At 36.0% G+C, this 19,365-nt stretch overlaps 1 protein-coding gene across 1 annotated transcript in view; it reads right to left on the bottom strand.

The window, feature by feature from the left end:
• LOC150076249 (plexin-B-like) overlaps positions 1-19,365 on the bottom strand; it is a 705,969-nt gene that overhangs the window by 278,890 nt on the left and 407,714 nt on the right. The window contains exon 12 of the mRNA XM_090387297.1: positions 12,270-12,362. Within this exon, the coding sequence (XP_090243423.1) occupies positions 12,270-12,362 (93 nt within the window). The remainder of the gene's footprint in view (positions 1-12,269; positions 12,363-19,365) is intronic.

Below are 19,365 nucleotides of genomic sequence, written 5' to 3'. Positions count from 1 at the left end.
TGAATTTTCTATGTTAAAACCACTTTAAAGTCTTAATATACACATACCTGAAGCATGAAATTGTGCATGTATGTATTTTTTTCTAATTAAATGTTTAAATGTGTGTATTTTATTCTACTGTAAATGTTGTCTTATGCATAATAACACCATTCTTGCATAGTACATCAAAGGTGAGGATCATATTTTTATATTCTTATTTGGCTAATCCAGTAAGTTTTTCTTTTGACAGATCAGATTTACGGCTAGTAATTTTTGATAACTATAAGTGAAAATAAAAGAATTTAGAGGAGAAAGAGCCTCTAATTACTCTCAAAAATCTAATAGTTCAGGTGCTGAAAATACTAGAATAACAGTCAGTTAAAAGAATATGAAATAAGAAGTTTAACATTTGTACTATAGCACTATTCCATAGTGCTATAGTACAAATGTTAAACTTCTTATTTCCTATCTCTTCTTATCTTATTAGTGTGATAGCCCCTGGAGAACTCTAGATTGTGTTGAAGAAGAAATTGTCTGGAAGGAAAGAATGAAGGAAGGGATGTTGAAATACATATACGAGTAGGCACATCCTTGTTCCATATTGTCTTTCTCATGTATGCTGAACCTCTACATTTTCAAATTCCCAGTACCAGTTAAGAATCACCTTTCCCTCCTCAAACCTTAACTGTGTGTTCTCTGTCATTTCTACAGGCAGTATGAAAAATGAAATAATACAAATCAGTCATCTATTCACAAATTTCAAATTTAAATCTCTAACTTGTGATTTTTTCATCAACATTGATGAAACTTGGCAGAGTTAAACTAAAGCTGGTAGTGGAAGAAAGGGACTTTGGTGTTATGATACAGTCAGACTAAGTTCTCTGAGCATTGTAGACGGTGCAAGGAAGGCTCTTGGTGTCCTATCAATGATGTATCGAACAATTGCTAGTAGAGATAAGGACATCATAATCCCATTGTATAAGGCTATTGTTAGACCACACTTGGAATACTGTGTTTAAGGTATGGAGACTGCACCTAAAGAAAGACATTGTGCTTCCTGAAAGGGTTCAGAGACGGGTAACTCGTCTGGTGAGATCGGCAAAAGAGGTAAGCAAAATGAATGAGGATGAAATTTTCACGGTTATAAATGATTCTAGAACTAGGAGCCATAATTTCAAGTTATGGGGAGGAGATGTTTAGACTGGATTGCAGGAAGTTTTATTTTAGCCAGCAAGTTATAAATTACTGGAATAAGTTGCCTACATGGGTGGTAGTTTGAGGAAATTCAAAGGAAATTTTACTCTGACAGTTTGAGGAATTTCAAAGGTCAGTTGGATAATACCTATGGGAGGAGGGAAATGCTTAGGTTGTCTATTTCCTTTTCTCTTATTTATTAATTATTATCATTTTTTTATTTTCTTCTTATTATTATTATTTTATAATATTTTTTTTTTGGCTGGTGCAGCATGATATAGGCTTCCTTGCACTATGTGGCCATTGCTAATATGAATACTAATTGCCCTGTACTTGTTAAGTTAGTCACAGATCTCCTATTCTTAATGTCATTATTGCCTATGTGTACAACAATATCACTTTTTGTGCCTTTACATTTTCTCTCACAGGGTGAGATAGCAAAGACTAAGGAGACTAAAAGTTCAATGTATCGAAGAATGTGTTTTGTGGTATTTTATATTAACAAATAATGAATTTTAAACTTAAAACTTTTTTTTTTTTTTCAGTATTTCTCAGATGTCTGATGGAAAGAAATGACACTCTGGTAATGAATAGAGAAAAAGGGAAAAAAATTAAAAGCGACCAAACAAAAAAAGCAACCAGTTCGATTACCAGGTTTCTGGACATCCAGCAACAGCCAGATCCGTTGACTTCGATTTCCTCTAGCTTTACTACTATTGATGAAGAAACTGAAACACGTGAATTGTTACCTGTCCAAGATGTTGACATTCCAAGTCAGCAAGAAACACTAGGAGCAAGTGAAGCAAATTCGGACGAAATTATACATTATTTTGGAAATAGATTTTTTTGAATTCTCAAAATATGTATTTTGGAAATTCAAAATACATATTTTGTATTTCATATCCCCTATCAAGTTAATGTTATATGTATTTAATATTTCCTATGAAGTTTAAGTTATATATATTATGCTATACTGTTGTGTTCAGTTCTAAGTAGTTGTAATACATAATAAATATATCTTACTAACGCCGCAATCATGTGATTTCGAACTACTGATTTGCCACAATTAAATTCAAAGTAACAAACAAGTTTATTAGTTAAAACAAAAAAATATACATCAATCTATGTGATTAGAACCTAAAAGCTATTTATTTATCCCAATTAAAAACCTGCAATTACACTACTATGCATTATACTGCTAGTTACATGATAATATGCTAGTTACGTGACATAATTTGCACCAACTCACAATACAAAAGCTCTACAAATATTAATGTCATGCATTACGTACATGATAAAGTTAAGTTATTGAAGCATGTATGTATTGCTATAAATTATAGTTTATAAGCTTCTTCTAATACTGATTACGCTGCTACAAAGCTACGCAGAAACTTCTAAACTCCTACATCAATACTAAAAACAATAGCAGCAAAATTCAAATGTTCTTATCGATACACTACAATGACACTGGAAGTCCAACTGTGGTTTTTAAGCCACAAGGGCCAAGCAAAGAATAAATGCACGAAATTAATAGGGAATTACAAATAAATACTATACTACCAATTTAAATAAATAAAAAGTTACAAAAAAAAAAAAAAAGATAATTTAAAATCAGTAAATAAAGTTCCACTAAATGGTTCCCAAGAAAGCATCTAATCCAGTAGCCTCATCAACAGAATATAGGGTAAATAAAATCTCATCATGAAATGATACCACTTATTAGATATCATTTCCTGTATATCAATCACTTGCCATTATAGCAAATTTAAGTAGAACAGAAATAGTATAATAAAATAATTTACCTAAAAAAAAAGGTAAACTGCAGCCATTATCAACCCACTGCAGGATGGAAACCTCCTCAACAATTCATGCTAAGAGAAATGGACCATAATCTGCCACACTGGTCCAGTGCGGGTTGGCAGATCGACCATATTTAGCAGTCAGGGGCTTAAACCCCAGTCGACTCAAAGAGCATGTACTACTGCACTCCTGCTCATGACCACTCAGCTACAGAGGCCGCAATTTATAATTTACCTAATTTATATATAATTGATAGCTAGAAATTGGGTGAATTATAAATAGCTCTATAATTTTCAGATCTTTTACAACCTGATTGGGCAGTTACCCTTCCACATACAGACTTATTCATAAGCTTTTAATTGACTAGTTCCTAATTTTTTCAACACTAAAAGCAGTTAGAGGTCTTGAAAGAATGGAGTGCTATTTTTATTTTGTTTCTATTTAGCAAATAAGCTTTCTGAGCCCATCCTGAAATCATAAGTTTTCAACCCTGCCCCCCACACACACCACCATTTTTTTTTCTTTTTCTTTTCTCCAATATTCTATCACAAACTTGGATGGGAAGTCATACTTCTGTCACACCCAAGTACAAACATTAACTCTACTTTTAACCATTATCTAATATTTTCAGCATGAATTATTAGATTTTCGAAAAACGTGTGGCTATCTCCATCCTAATTTTAATTTTTTATTATTATTGCCCTAATTAATATAAACTGATAGACAAAAAAACTTAATATTAAAATCAAATACGTACATGCATAAACACAGCCAAACCATGCATAAATGTAACTCCACAGTACTGACAAACATATGTAACAAAATTTTATAAAAGGAGAATTAATATTAACAAAAAACAAAACTCACAAGCAGCAAATTTGTATATCATGGGTATAATGGATTTACTAGATTTAACTGACTCCATTATTCAGATTCAAGCATATCACTACAGTCTTAGAGGAGAGTTCTGTATATGTGCTAATCTTCTGCTGATGGATAATGAATATTATAGGTAAGAGTTGGAGTAAAATAGTTTCTTAAACTATTAAACTTGTTTTCCATGTGTGTAGTAGTAGTAATGGAGGAATGTGATGCAAAAAAGCAAGTGTGTGAGCTTATGTAGCATCAGACAAAAAAAAAAAAAAAAAAAAATCCACACATCCTCCAATTCCTCTAAAAGTTTCTCCAGTTCCTCCTTGAATTTATTTAAGCTATCAACCTCAACAACGACAGATGGAAGTTTGTTCCAGCAATTAACAACCCGCTGGCTAAAGGCAAATTTCCGCATATTTATTCTACAACTGTCTTTCCTCAATTTGAATTTATGCCCCTCTCAGGTTTGAAATCTTAGCAAGCAGAAGAATCCCATCAGAATTGAGCGTGCTCAACCCATTCAAGGCCTTATACATCTCAATCAGATCACCTCACAGGTGCCTAGTGTCCAGCTGCTGCAATTTGCAGAACTTAAGCCTTTCTTGGTAAGAGGATCCCTTCGTTCCCCTCACCAATCTTGTTTCCCTTCTTTGTACATGCTCAAGCTACTCTACATCCTTCCTAAAATGAGGCTTCCAGACCTGTACGCAGTACTCAAGGCATGGCCTGACCACTGCCTTATACAAATGGACAATCCTTTTCCCTTACTAGCAAAATTCCTGTATATCATTGACAATACCCCATGACCTGCTTGGCAGCCTGCCTGCATTGCTCAGAATACTTCATATCTGACTGCACAATTACTCCCAGGTATTTTTCATTTTCTACCACCCTAAGTGTAGTACCACACAGTTGATGTTTCTCTGGGGTTACTTCTACCCATATTCAGTACTTTACATTTGTCAATATTAAACTTCAGTTGCCACTTCTCAGCCCATCTTCACAAATTTTCTAGATTCTGTTGCAGTAGCACGCTGCCAACACTGTCATTAACAACCCTGCCAACCTTTGTATCATCTGCAAACTTTGACATTAAGCTTGATATATCTTCATCTGTATCACTGATAAATATACAAAACAACAGTGGGCCCAATGCCGAACACTGGGGGACTCCACGAAGAGCAGCATCCATTGATTACCACTATCTGTCTTCTCATACTCAACCACCCTTTTATCCATTGTAGCAATTTACCCTTAATACCATACTGTTCCAATTTGTACAGTAGTCTTCCATGTGGAACAGTGTCAAAAGCGTTCCTGAAATCCAAGAATATGATATCAAAATTATTTTTTGCATCCAGTTCCTTTGTAACCACATCATAATATCCAATCAAATTTGTCAGACAAGACTTTCTCTTAACCAACCCATGCTGTGTATGAATTATTACTGCAGTCTTGTCTAGATGATCCTGCAATGCATCTTTAACCAGTGACTATTTTGCTCAGAACGGAAGTTAAACTAATGGTCTGTAATTATTTGTGTCACCCTTTGATTCCCCCTTTGTCAACTGGGAATACACATGCACATCTCCAGTCCGTGGGGACTTCCCCAGAGTCCAAGGATGTACTCATAATTATGGCTAAGGGTTTGCTTATTTCCTTTGCCGGCTCCTTTAACATAACTGGATAGATCCCATCCACTCCAGGTGCCTTCCTTATGTTTAACTTCAACAATTTCTCCTCCACTTTGCTCTCAGTTATTACAAAATCATTAAACACCCTGTTACAGTTTGATAAACTTCTGGCATTTTCCTACCTTAATAACTCCTCATGCTAGCTAGTTAGTTAGTTAGTTATTTGGTTTTTAGGAGCATTAGCAACTAAGGCCATATTGCTTCGGGATATGCGGTGGTCATTCCCTGACCTTTTCGCATCCTCCGTATTCGGTGGTGACGAGCTTGAACTCCAGTCTAATCAAGAAGCGTGTGCTACGCACTGCTGCTCCTTCCCACCTGGCTATGGAGGTGCCAAATCCTCATGTGTGAATGCTTTAAGCGTGATGCTCCTTGTGTCTGAACAAATCTCAAGGCTAGTAAAAATCCACTAATTTAACATGCACATGGTTAGGATTTAGTTTAACATGCACTATTCTGCATAGTATCTGAATTTAATAATTATAATTGAAAATATAAGGCATATTTACATTTGTCTTTGTAAAGTATATTGAACTAAACGTTGTCCCCAAACAACTCAGCAGAAGAAGCACTGGAAGTAATGGTAAAAACTCACACAAATTGCCTGTGGAGTCACCTTGAAAGTCATAAGGAAAACTAAAAACTGGTTCAACCTACAAATAAAATATGTTTTTTGCAAGAAACAAAGACTACATAATCCGTCCTCTGTAGCCGAGTGGTCAGGAGTGGTAGTGCAGTAGCACACGCTCTTTGAGTAAACTGGGGTTCAAGCCCCTGACTGCTGAATACGGTTGATCTGCCAACCCCCAATGGACCAGCATGGCAGATTATGGTCCATTTCCCTCAGCATGAATTGTTGAGGAGGCTTCCATCCTGCAGTGGGTTGATAATGGCTGCACTTTAACTTTTTTTTTTTTTTTTATAGAAAACCATATCAATTGGAAAAAGTTGATCACAAGATTATAAAAGTAAGTTCTATAACCTCTCCATGTACCTTGTAAAATTCTCGCCCTCATACTCAATCCATAAAAATCTAACAATTAACTCACACTAAATCCATAGAAATAAAACAACTAAATTTGAATCCCTGACAACTATACTGTCGGGGAAAATTCAAGCAATCATCACTCAGAGATCATAACGTTGTTTTCTATGCTAAACACCAATTTCTTCATTGAGAATGCCACAAAAATCATTGTCTACTTACATTTTTATAGACAGCATCTGCTCAATATTTCTGGTCTACATATAACACATCTTGTCTGACCAATCTGATTGGATACTATTATGTAGCCACAAAGGAACTGGATATAAAAAAATAATTTTTATATCATATATTTGGAGTTTAGGAAAGCCTTTGATACTTTTTTTTTTCTGTACAAATTGGAGCAGTGTAGCATTAAGGGCAAGTTACTGCTATGGATAAAAGATAAAGGGATAGTTGAATTTTAGAAGACAGAGTGATTATTTATGGACACTGCTCTTTGTGGATTAATGTTATTAGTAGAGTCCTCTAGAGTTCGGTGCTGTACCCATTGTTGTTTTCTATATTTATTAATGAAGGCATATTAAGCTTAATGTCAAAGTTTTCAGATGACAAAGGTTGGCAGGGTGGTTAATGACAGTAATGATAGTATGCTACTGCAACAGGATCTAGAAAAATTATGGAGCTGGGCTGAGAAATGGCAATTTAAGTTTAATATTGACAAAGCAAAGCATACTGCATAAGGGTAGCAGTAAGCCCAGAGTAATGTATTAACTGTGTGGTACTACATTCAAGGCAGTAGAAAATGAAAAAGTTCCAGGGTAATTATGCAGTCAGATATGAAGTTCTCTGAGCAGTGCAGACAGGCTAATAGGACAGCTCATGGGGTTTTGTCAATGATATACAGGAATTTTGCTAGTAAAGATAAGGAGGTGATTATTCCATTGTATAATGGTCAGGCCGCATCTTGAGCATGGCATACATTTTAGGAAGGATGTAGAGCTACTTGAATGGGTACAGAGAAGGGCAGCGAGATTGGTGAGGGGTACAAACGATTACTCTTACCAAGAAAGGCTTCAGTTGTGCAAATTGCAGCATCTGGAGACTAGGCACCTGTGAGGTGATCTGATTGAAGCATTTAAAGTTTTGAATGGCTTGAGAAAGCTCAATGCTGATAGGATTCTTTCTATTGCTCAGACTATGCACATGAGAGGGCATAAACTCAAATTGAGGAAGGATGGTTGCCACTACTAATACTAACACTCAAGTATATGTATTAATTTGTTAATATTAATTCTCTTAGAAATTTGGAACTCAGCTTTATCTATCACTCTGACGTTGAATGAATCACACGAGTACAGGCTACTTATGGTGGATTCTATATAAACATGGCTATCCCATTTGCACATCCATCAACTGACTAATCAACTTAGTTTCAAAAATTTCTTGAACAGAATCTTTGTCTTTCAATTAACTACAACAATCAAAGTGATGGAAAGACAACTACTAATTTCAGAAGGTCTGCAAGTGGAGAATCCCTCATCAATGACTTCATGCTCCCCACTCACCTTTCAACCTATCACCTTCTGGCTTTAGTAGTTGACAGGTTTCTTTAAAAGGAGATGTAACTCCATGTACAGCAGATGGACTATGACATCAGCAAATTCACTGGCAAGAAAGCTTATGGATCCTAAATCAATATTTTTCTAGTATGCAACCTAGGAATACCAGTCATAAATTGCAATCTCAATATGTAGAATCCATCTTGTCCTGCAACAACTTGAAAAGGAAGTAAAACCATTTTCAAATTTTATATCAATTAGATAAAATATATGTACAATGGGGGGGGGATTCAAAAAATTTGTATTCACTCAGTAGTTGTGATAGAAGATTGAAACAAACAGTATATTACACTTTTTTCAACATAGTCAACAGACAAAATGACATTTTTTCCACCTCTCGAAACATTTCCACAGGCCACTTTTTTTTTAGAAGTCCTCCTACTGTCCTTTAAACCATGACTTCACAGAAGAAATAACCTCATCGTCAGCAGCAGAGTGTTTCTGATGAAGAAAGGACTTCAGCACAGGAAGGAGGAAGAAATCGAAGGGTGCAAAGGTCAAGGGAATTAGCATTAGCATTTTAGCATTAGTAAAGGCATATGATGCAAGAAAGCAAGCTTATGCAACATCAGCCAGGAATAAAAAAAAAAAAAAAACTTCCACTTCACCCCTCCATTCATTCGAAATACCTGTCCAGCTGAGCCTTAAATTTATTTAGGCTATCAACTTCCACAATAGGGGATGGAAGTCTGTTCCACCACCAACTACCTGCTGGCTAAAGGCAAATTTCCACACATCTATCCTACATCTGTCTTTCCTCAATTTGAATTTATGCCCTCTCAGGTGATTATTCTGAGCAAGAGGCAGAATCCCATCAGCATTGAGCATGCTCAAACCATTCAAGGCTTTATACACCTCTATCAGATCACCTCGCCGGTGCCTAGTCTTCAGACACTATAATTTGCAAAACTTTAGCCTTTCTTCGTAAGAGCCATCCTTTGTTCCCTTCACTAACCTTGTTGCCCTTCTCTGTACTCGTTCCAGCAGCTCTACATCCTTCTTGAAATGAGGCCTCCAGACCTGTATACAGTACTCAAGGTGTGGCCTGACCATTGCCTTATACAAGGGAATAATCACTTCCTTATCCCTGCTAGAAAAATTCCTGTATATCATTGACAAGACACCATGAGCTACTCTTGTAGTCTGTCTGCACTGCTCATAAACTTCATATCTGCCTGCACAATTACCCCCCCCCCCAGGTCCTTTTCATTCTCTACCACTGTCAGTGTAGTACTACAGAGTTGATACATCACTCTGGGGTTACTGTTTCCCATATGTAGTACTTTACATTTGTCAATGTTAAACTCCATTTGCCACCTCTCAGCCCATCTGCTCAACCTTTTCAGAGCCTCTTCCAGCAGCATAGCGTCAGTAGTGTCCTTAACAACCCTGCCAACTTTTGTATCATCTGCAAACTTGGACATTAAGCTTGATATACCATCATCAATATTATTTATAAATACAGAAAACAATAATGGACCCAACAGTGAACTCTGAGGGACTCAACTAATAACATTAGTCCACTCTGTCTTCTCCCCCTCAACCACGCCTTTATCCATAGCAGCAATTTGCCCCCAATACCACACTGCTCCAATTTGTGCAGCAGTCTTCCATGTGCAACAGTATCAAAAGCGTTTCTAAGATCCAAGTATATAATATCAAAGTTATTCCCTGCATCCAGTTCTTTTTGACTGCATCATAATATCCAATCAAATTGGTCAGGCAAGACTTCCCCTTAACAAAACCATGCTGTGTACGAGCTATAACTGAAGTCTTGTCTAGATGATCCTGCAGTGCTTCTTTAACCAGTGCGTCCATTAATTTTCCTGGGACAGAAGTTAAACTCGCAGGTCTATAATTACTTGTGTCAGATTTTGATCCTCCTTTGTTTGTTGTTTGTTTGTTATTTGGTTTTTAGGAGCATTAGCAACTAAGGCCATATTGCTCCGTCCTCCTTTGTGAATTGGGGTCACATTTGCACATCTCCAGTCTATGGGTACCTCCATTGAGTCCAAGGAAGCTCTCATAATTATGGCTAAGGGTTTGCTGACTTCCTTGGCTGCCTCCTTTAATATAACTGGATAGATCCCATCCACCCCAGGTGCCTTTCTTGTGTTTATCTTCAACAATTTCTCCTCCACTTTACTCTCAGTTATTACAAGATTATCTAGCTTACTGCCAGAGTTGAATACACCTCGGGCATTCCCCTCGCTGAATAACTCCTCATGTGTGAACATCGATGCAAAATATTCATTTAGTTTGTTAGCTACCTGAGCAGGATCATCAACAGTTGGACCATCAATATCAAGTGGACCAATCTGATTCATCCCCTTCCTTCTAGAGTTTACATAAGTAAAGAACTCTTTGCTGTTTTTCTCTGCATCCCTTGCTAAAGATTTCTTGTAATCTGCCTTCGCCTGCCTAACCTGCTTTGTAACTTGGTTACAGATCAACTTATATCTATCATAGGCTTCTGTGTCACGTGTTAATTTATATGTATCCCATGCATTTTTCTTCTCTGCCATATGTCTCATTAGTTCATCTGACATCCATTTAGGCCTAAACCTTGAACAATATTTCTTAGTTGGTATGTAAAGCCTAGTAGCTTCCAAGATAAGTTCTTTGAATGCTTCCCATTTTGAATTTGCTGTTGGTAACATCATCAGTTGGTCCCACTGTATAGAATTTAAATACTGTCTCAGACCATCGTTGTCGCCTTTACGAAAGCAATAACCCTTCCCTTTACCCCTGATGGTAGTTACCTCTTTGAATAAATCCCACTTCAGCACACTGTGATCACTGCCACCTAGTGGTTCATTTATCTGCAGATTCTTAATGCATGAAGAATCACTACTGATAATCAAATCAAGAGTATTACTCCCCCTAGTTGCCTCCCTAACATGCTGATGTAGAAAACAATCATCCAATAAATCCACAAAAGCCTTGCTAGTGTGTGAGTGACCAACCCACAAATTCCAGTCAATATCTGGGAAATTAAAATCCCCCATTATAAGACTCTCTGATTTACTGGCCCACTCTATTTCCCTGTACAGTTTCTTGTTATACTCATCAGAGTCATTAGGCCTATAGCACATTCCTACTCTCAATTTTGATCTCCCAATGCTTATGTCACACCAATCAGTTAGTCTGCTAGATGTCTGAAAGACATCTAGCAGACTAATTAATTCCTCAACTTTTGCAGTGCTCTCTTCTGTTACAGCAGGTGCTGGATGTTCTGGGTTTTCTTCATACACTGAAGTTCTTCTATGTTTGAACTGTTTATACCAATATGTAATATTGCATATTATTACATATTGTTAATAATATGCCTAACCTTGGCAGTCTTCTCCATAAATAGTGAGCATATTTACCCTTGCAGAAAGAGGAACCGAATCACTTTATCCATTGTGACACTTCATTCAATGCTGCAAAGAAAAGAAAAAGAATTATCAGACAAAACCAAAATTTGGCTATATAGATTTCAAGGTATCAAACAAAAAAAAAAAAAAGTTCATCTTTCTACCACAACAACTGGGTGAATACAAATCTTTTTTGATTCCCCCCCCCTTGTAAATCAATTTTTAGGTTTCACTTTTCTCTACTTATATTTAGTACTTTATATTTGTGTTAAACCCTTAGCTGTAAGGTAAGTTCAATAGGCTAACTTGTAAATAAATTAATTTTTGGATATTATGAAAAGATATTCCTCTTGTGAAGACAAGCTAGGTTCATGCCCTATATTGTTTGTGAATGCCCAACCTTTATGCTTTATTGATCCAATACTAATGATGTCTTCACAGGTAAAATTGGGAAATCAAAAGTACATATGAATATGGATGAAATGGCTCAGGTGTGACTGCTGCTCAATATAGGGTGCTGTCATTCTTCTGTGATACATGCCAATTCTGCAAAGTAGGAAATAACATTGACTTTGAAGATATCATCAGAATTTTACCCTGCTTGAATATGTAAGCTTCCTGTATATACAATTCTGATATTGGCTGTTGGTATACATATTTAAACACAAACTTTGTAGTGCAAATGTTAGTATGAAATATGTACACATATATAAAACCATCTTTTAGGTTTGTGTGTAAAAATAATTAAAACAAGTGTACTTACCGTTGCTTTGGTGCAAACAATTCTACTGTTCCTTATGAGAGCTGCTACATGCTGTTTTACACCTGCTATTTCCATTACACACCAAAAATCATCCTATGTATAAAAATATTATTATTTTATAACCACAAGCTACTAAGGTAGATCACAACATATTGAAAAGAGCATAAACACTGAATTTGATTAAATGTCATATAAAAAATGATACGACAAATAAACTGATATGAAAATTTCCCGAGTTTATATTAAAGCATTTCTATTGCAACTGAGTGAAAATCATTACTTAAAGAATTAGTGATATTTTCACAGGATGGACCTATTTACTTTGTATATTAGATTTGTAGTCTACATATGGAACAAGAGAACACAATGAATGAACAAAAATTTGGAGGGAGAAAAAGAAAATGAAAACAATGAAACTGAATTTCAAGTTATGACAGCTTGTTGGCATTTTTTTAGAAGGAATATATTCTGCTGTGAGGATCTGCTGCCAAGGCTAGGGGTGCTACATGTTTCACAAGCCACTAAGTGGAATTTTATATATTGATTTGAAATTATTGGTTTTCTCTAACTTTTCATTTAAATTTAGTAGTCTAGTATTTTTTTTGTAACTTTCTGATTAATTTGGTGTACAAAATTTTGTATTTATTCTTTAATTGGCCTTTGTAATTGCATAAAAAACCACAGTCAACTTCTGCTGGCATTGTATTGACAGGAGCATATGAATTCTGCTGCCACTGTTTTCGTATTGATATAGCAGATACTGGAAGTTTCTATGTAGCTTGTAGCAGTGTAATCAGTATCAGCAAAGGATTATAAACTGTAATATATAGCACTACATGTGTTTTGGTTAAAATGCAGTTAGGCGGGTGGGCAGCCAAATGATTAAACTTGAAACTATGTGGTTTGCTGTTTGTGTCGTCGAGGAGGGGGAGGTGCTCAGTTTTGATTGGTAGGTTGTTATTTAATATCAGTCTACATATGATTGTGTTTCTGTTTGCTTTTGCGTCTTGCACTTTTTTATCATGTGACTTTTATTGGTTCTCTTTTCAGATTGTGATTTTTCTAATTCGGAATGGATTCAAGCAAAAGAAGTGAGTTTTTTTAATAGACTTTCATTTTTGGCTAGTGTTTTTTTTTTCCTTTCACACACTGTACAATATTTCTACTGTTTGTTCAGTTGATATCACTGTCTGTCCGTTTTCTATAATTACAGACTTGCTTCTAGTTGAAAGATAAGTTGAATTTTTGTTTTCTTTTTATGTAGTTTTAAAAAAGGTTATTTAGTTTATGCCACTAATTAGGGATGGATTCAAGCAAAAGTGTGGGATTTTTTAATAATCTTTCATTTTTGGTGTGTGTAAAAAAAAGTTTTAGTGATAAAAGGTTAGGTCAGTTTACACAATTAATTCGGGACGGTTATTGTTATTATTTTTGATGCAGGGGCTGCTCAGGCCATATTGTGCCTATCAGTGATGTGGAAGATACTCGTGATGACTGTAATACAAACAGTCAGAAATGATCATATAAGTTTATCCATTTGAGAAAGGAGAAAAATTCTATGGGGTTGGCATCATTATCTATGATATGAGAGAGCTTCAAAGATTCTTTAAGATTAGGAAGAAAACAGAGTTGCCGGGCGTGCGAGTACAAGGTACATTCAACAAGAATGTGCTTCATTGTGGGTTGAGAATTGCAGTGCATACACTGTGGAGGATCATTGCCTGTGAGGAGAAATAGGTGAGTAATTTAACTGTGACCAACTCTTGCTAGGATTACTTCTTCCTTTCTGTTTTCCTGGAAGCTAGAGGCCTATGACTGTGGATCTGGTTTTATTTGAAAGAGCTTATTATCTGTTTTAGTTTGCCCTGTAAGTGTCCATTGTTCCTTACATATTCTTTGTATATTAGATTTGTAGTCTACATATGGAACAAGAGAACACAATGAAGCTGGATTAGATGGATGTTTGGTGGCATGTCTGCATATTCATTTCCAGATATCTCAGTGTGGCCTGGGATCCAGCAAAAGATGACTACTAGCTGGCGTTCCTGAGTATGTATCAACATACTACTTATAGTTGTTATTAAAGGATTCGTTGGTGAGGAGGTGTTTTTTATTATTATTATTAGCCATATGGTTCAAGGAAGCCTGAAGCTTATGCTGAACCAGCAAAAAAAAAAAATTCCCCGAGTTACCCTGAGAGAGAGAGAGAGAGAGAGAGAGAGAGAGAGAGAGAGAGAGAGAGAGAGAGAGAGAGAGAGAGAAGTAAAAGAGAATCATCAAGAAAGAGAAGAATGATGATATCCAGCTCAGGACCATGGGTGTGCCAAGCCCATACTCACCAGATGTGAGCCCCTGGGGTTAAAATATTGATGGTTTGACCATTGACAATCCTTCTCAGGTAGTTGACAAACTGAATGAGTATTTTGCATCTACATTCACACATGAGGAATTCTGTAGGCCAGAAGTTTATTCATCTCTAATAGGGAGGTAAATGACTTTGTAATAACTGAGAGTAAAGTGGAGGAGAAATTGATGAACATTAGAAAGGCACCTGGGGTTCATGGGATCTATCCAAATATACTAAGAGAGGGGCATAGGAGGTAAGCAGATCCTTAGCCATTATTATGAGAGCATCCTTGTGGAGGTCAGGGGGAGGTCTCAAACTGAAAAAGTGCAAATGTATCCTGAATTCACAAAAGGGGATCAAAGAGTGACACGAGTAATTACAAACTGTTAGTTTAACTTCTGTTCCGGGGAAAGTAATGGAGTCACCGGTTAATGAAGCAATGTAGGATCATCTTGACAAGACTGCAGCAGCTATAGTTCAGACATAGCATGGGTATAAGGGGAAATATTGCCTAACCAATTTGATTGGATACTACAATGTGGTCACAAAGGAACTGGATACAAAAAATAATTTTTATATCATATACTTGGATTTCAGGAAAGCTTTTGATACTGTTGCACATAATAGGTTGCTCTACAAATTGGAGCAGTATGGCATTAAGGGAGAGTTGCTGTTATTGATAAAAGGATGGTTGAGCAGGAGAAGATAGAGAATGGTATTCAATGGACACTGCTCGTCGTGAACTAATGTTATTAGTGGAGTACCCCATGGTTTGGTATTGGGACCATTGTTGCTATTTTCTATATTTATAAATGATATTCATGAAGGTATAAAAGGCTTAATAACCAAGTTTGCAGATGATACAAAGTTTAGCAGGGTTGTTAATTACAGTAACAGCAGTGTGTGGCTGCAAAAGGATCTAGAAAAGTTGAGCAAATGGGCTGATAGGTGGCACCTGAATTTTAACATTGACAAATGCAAAGCATTGCATATGGGTAGCAGTAACCTCAGAATAATGTACCAACTGTGCCATACTACACTCAGAGTAATGGAGAATGAAAAATGTCTGTGAGTAATTATGCCATCAGATATGAAGTTTTCAGAGGAGTACAACAGGCTGCCAGAGCAGCTCATGGGGTTTTGTCAATGATATACAGGAATAAGGAGGTGATTATCCCTTTGTATAAGGCAATGGTCAGGCCACACCTTAAGTACTGCATACAGGTGTAGAGGCCTCATTTTAGAAGTATGTAGACCTGCTGGAACGGATACAGAGAAGGGTAACAAGATGATTGAGGGGAACAAAGGATTGCTCTTACGAATAAAGGCTTAAGTTCTGCAAATTACAGAGTTTGGAGACTAGGCACCTATAAGGTGATCTGATTGAGGCGTTTAACTTTTTAAATGGTTTGATCAAGCTCAGTGCTGATGGGATTCTTCTTCTTGCTCAGATTATGCACTTGAAGGGGCATAAATTCAAATTGAGGAAGGACAGTTGCAGAACAGATGTGTGGAAATTTGTCTTTAGATTGCTGGAACAAACTTCCATCTGTCACTGTGGAAGTTGATAGCTTAAATAAATTCAAGGAAGAATTGGAAAAACATCTGGAGCTGATGGAGAGGTGAATGGGAAGTGGTTTTTTTTTTTTTTTTTTTTTTGGCTGATGCTGTATATGCTTGCTTTCTTGCATCATATGCCACTACTAATGCTATATTGTTCTTATATCAGTGTGTCGAGGAATTATACCTTGTAAAATAAACTGTTCAACTTTTTTTTGTTAATAAATAATGATCACTAAGTGTAACCAACCACCCCCTCCAACCACTGGAAAATTAGCAAACACATACTTGAATAAAATCTTAAATGGATGACGTTCTCTGTTTCATGTTGGAAGGAACCTTTTCTTTTCCAGTTAAAACATCTGTTGACCAGCATGTCTGACTACTTGTGCTAGTTTCATGTTTACAACATGACATGAAATAAAATTTAAAAAAAAAAAAACTGGTGATGTGATTTTGATAATATTAATGATCTGTATTCATAAAAAATAGGTATTAATGAAGATGAGGTATTCAGTGTTGTAACTAAACAAAAACAAAAAAAAAAAAATGCTCAATGAGTTATTTCAGAAGACAATTATTTATCCTATTCCATTTTAATTTTTGAGAAACATATACAGCACAAGCTGGAAGATTCTGCTGACAGTGAAAACATTTTTTATGGTTAAGAATTTTTTGGGGGGGGGGGCAGCTTATTTCTATGTATTTTGGAGAAAACATGTGACTTCCACTGTAAACTGTGTTCTACTTCTATTCTCTGGAATAAATACAATTCTTCTGTATAATTACAATTTAAAGAGATATTCAAGCGCAACATCAACGGGTGATTTTTAAGCGGGGGAGAGACTAACTTTCCAGATATTGAATGGACTTGTGAGTCAGTCAATAACTGAATGGCAAGACCTTTGTGGTTTTATTGGATGATTGTTTCCTATACTAGCACATTAGAGAGAAAGCAATACCCTTGATCTGATTATCAGCAGTGATTCTTCTTGCATTAAGAAACTCCAGATAAGACCCAGCAGGAGGCAGTGATCACAATGAATTAATGTGGAATTTATTTCAAGATGTAACTGCTGTCAAAGGCTAGGGCTTCTGTTTTCATAAAGGTGATTATAGTCGTCTCAGACAATTTTTAAATTCTATGAAGAACTAGAAGCTACTCGGCTTTTTATACCAACTAAGAGATACAGTTCAAGGCATACAGCTAAATGGACATCAGATGAACTGATGCAACTTGTAGCAGTAAAGAAAAATGCATGGGATGCATATAAATTATCAGGTAATAATTTATATTATAATGCCAGCTGTTATACCTGTAATATTTTTCTTTTTAAAGAAATGAACATTAGCATTTTAATCTATGACTGCTAAAATGCTCAATAACTGCTAAATTCTCATATTATCCCCTCTGGCCATATGCTGTTCAGAATAATACTTGTATATTTTGCATATACTACTAGACTTGCAAACTCATTATGATTATTACTTATAATTATCCAGGAATTTTTATTCCTGCCAGAATGCACTGTAGCACACTGTTCCAGAAGTTGTTTTAATGCAAAATATAAAATCAACAAATTTTTTAAAAAAAGTATAAATAATATTCAAAATTCATATTACAAATATTTAATAAATATAGTATTTATATTCTAAATTTTTTAATTCAGATATTTTAAATATAATTACTATTAACTAGATTGATGCACATTACATGTAAAATGTCCAACCACCACTTATGAAATGATATTTTATGACCTGATGTTTATGACATTTTGCACATCCAAACAGCAAAGTAACGTATGCAAATGATTCCAACCACACACATTACCTCATTACTGCATTCAAAGCCACCCAATTACAATATACTAAAATTAAGATAAAAATATACTTGAAATATATGAATGTTTATAATTCTATTTTATTCTATATTTACATATTGAATTTTGTGAAGAGAAAAAAAAAAAACATTACACATTAAACTGCATTTCTATAAAATATCTCTTCATCAACCACAAATTTGTGTGTTCTGGAAGCTTATTTTTTTTAGAAAAAAAAAAAACACTGAAACTACTATGGTTATTTTTGTTGCAGCTAATGAATAGGGTGGGATAATCTTGTCTGTTTGTGTAGCCCTGGAAAATTTGTCCATTTCTTGGCCCCAGGCACATAAACGTTTATTGCATTTCAGTTTAACAAGCTTGTCTGTTTTCTGATAGCAGAGATTCAGCTCATATTCTTTTGGCTATGTCTTTCTTCTTTCCACTGCTACTATTGGCATGTATGAGTATATGAAAGGTGTTTAAACAGTTCCCACAAAATGTTTCTGGCACTGAATATGCCTTGTTAGTCTTTCCTACCATATGCATAAGGGCAGCAGTGCTGACAGGCTGCCAGAGCAGGTCATGGAGTTTTGTCAATGATATATAGGAATTTTTCTACCAGAGACAAGGAGGTGATTATCCCTTTGTATAAGACAATTGTCAGGCCACACCTTGAGTACTGCATACAGGTCTGCAGGCCTCATTTTAGGAAGGATGTAGAGTTGCTAGAACAAGTACAGAGAAGGGCAACAAGATTGGTGAGAGGAACAAAGGGGTGCACTTACAAAGAAAGGGCTTTAGTTATGCAAGTTGCAGCATCTGGAGACTAGGCACCTGTGAGGTGATTTGATTGAGGTGTACAAGGTTTTGAATGGTTCGAGTAGGTTCAGTGCTGATGGGATTCTTCCACTTGCTGAGATTATGAACCTGAGGGGGGCTAGATTTAAATTGAGGTAAGTCAGTTGTAGAATAAATGTGCAGAAGTTTGGCTAAGGGCAAACTTCTGCACATCTATTCTTTGCTTGAAACTTCAAATCAAAACATCCAAACTTTTGCACATCTATTCAAAAATTTTCCCTTAGCCATATTGTTGAAAATGAAAAAGATGTTGGGAGTAATTTTGCAGTCGAATGTGAAGTTCTCTGAGAAGTGTAGACAGGCAGCCAGAGCAGCTCATGAGGTTTTGTCAATGACAGAGAGGAATTTTGCTAGCATGGATAAGGATGTGGTTATCCATTTTAAGAAGCAATGGTCAGGCCACATCTTGAATACTGCATAGTCTGGAGGCTTCATTTTATGAAAGATGTAGAGCTGCTGGAAGGAGTACAGAGAAGGACAATGAGATTGATGGGGAGAAACAAAAGGC

Source organism: Mastigoproctus giganteus, chromosome 13 (assembly GCF_048544385.1).
Source record: "Mastigoproctus giganteus isolate SK-2022 chromosome 13, ASM4854438v1, whole genome shotgun sequence".
NCBI lineage: Eukaryota > Metazoa > Arthropoda > Arachnida > Uropygi > Thelyphonidae > Mastigoproctus > Mastigoproctus giganteus.
The sequence above is the reverse complement of the archived record's forward strand: the minus strand, read 5'-3'. Positions and strand labels throughout refer to the sequence as shown.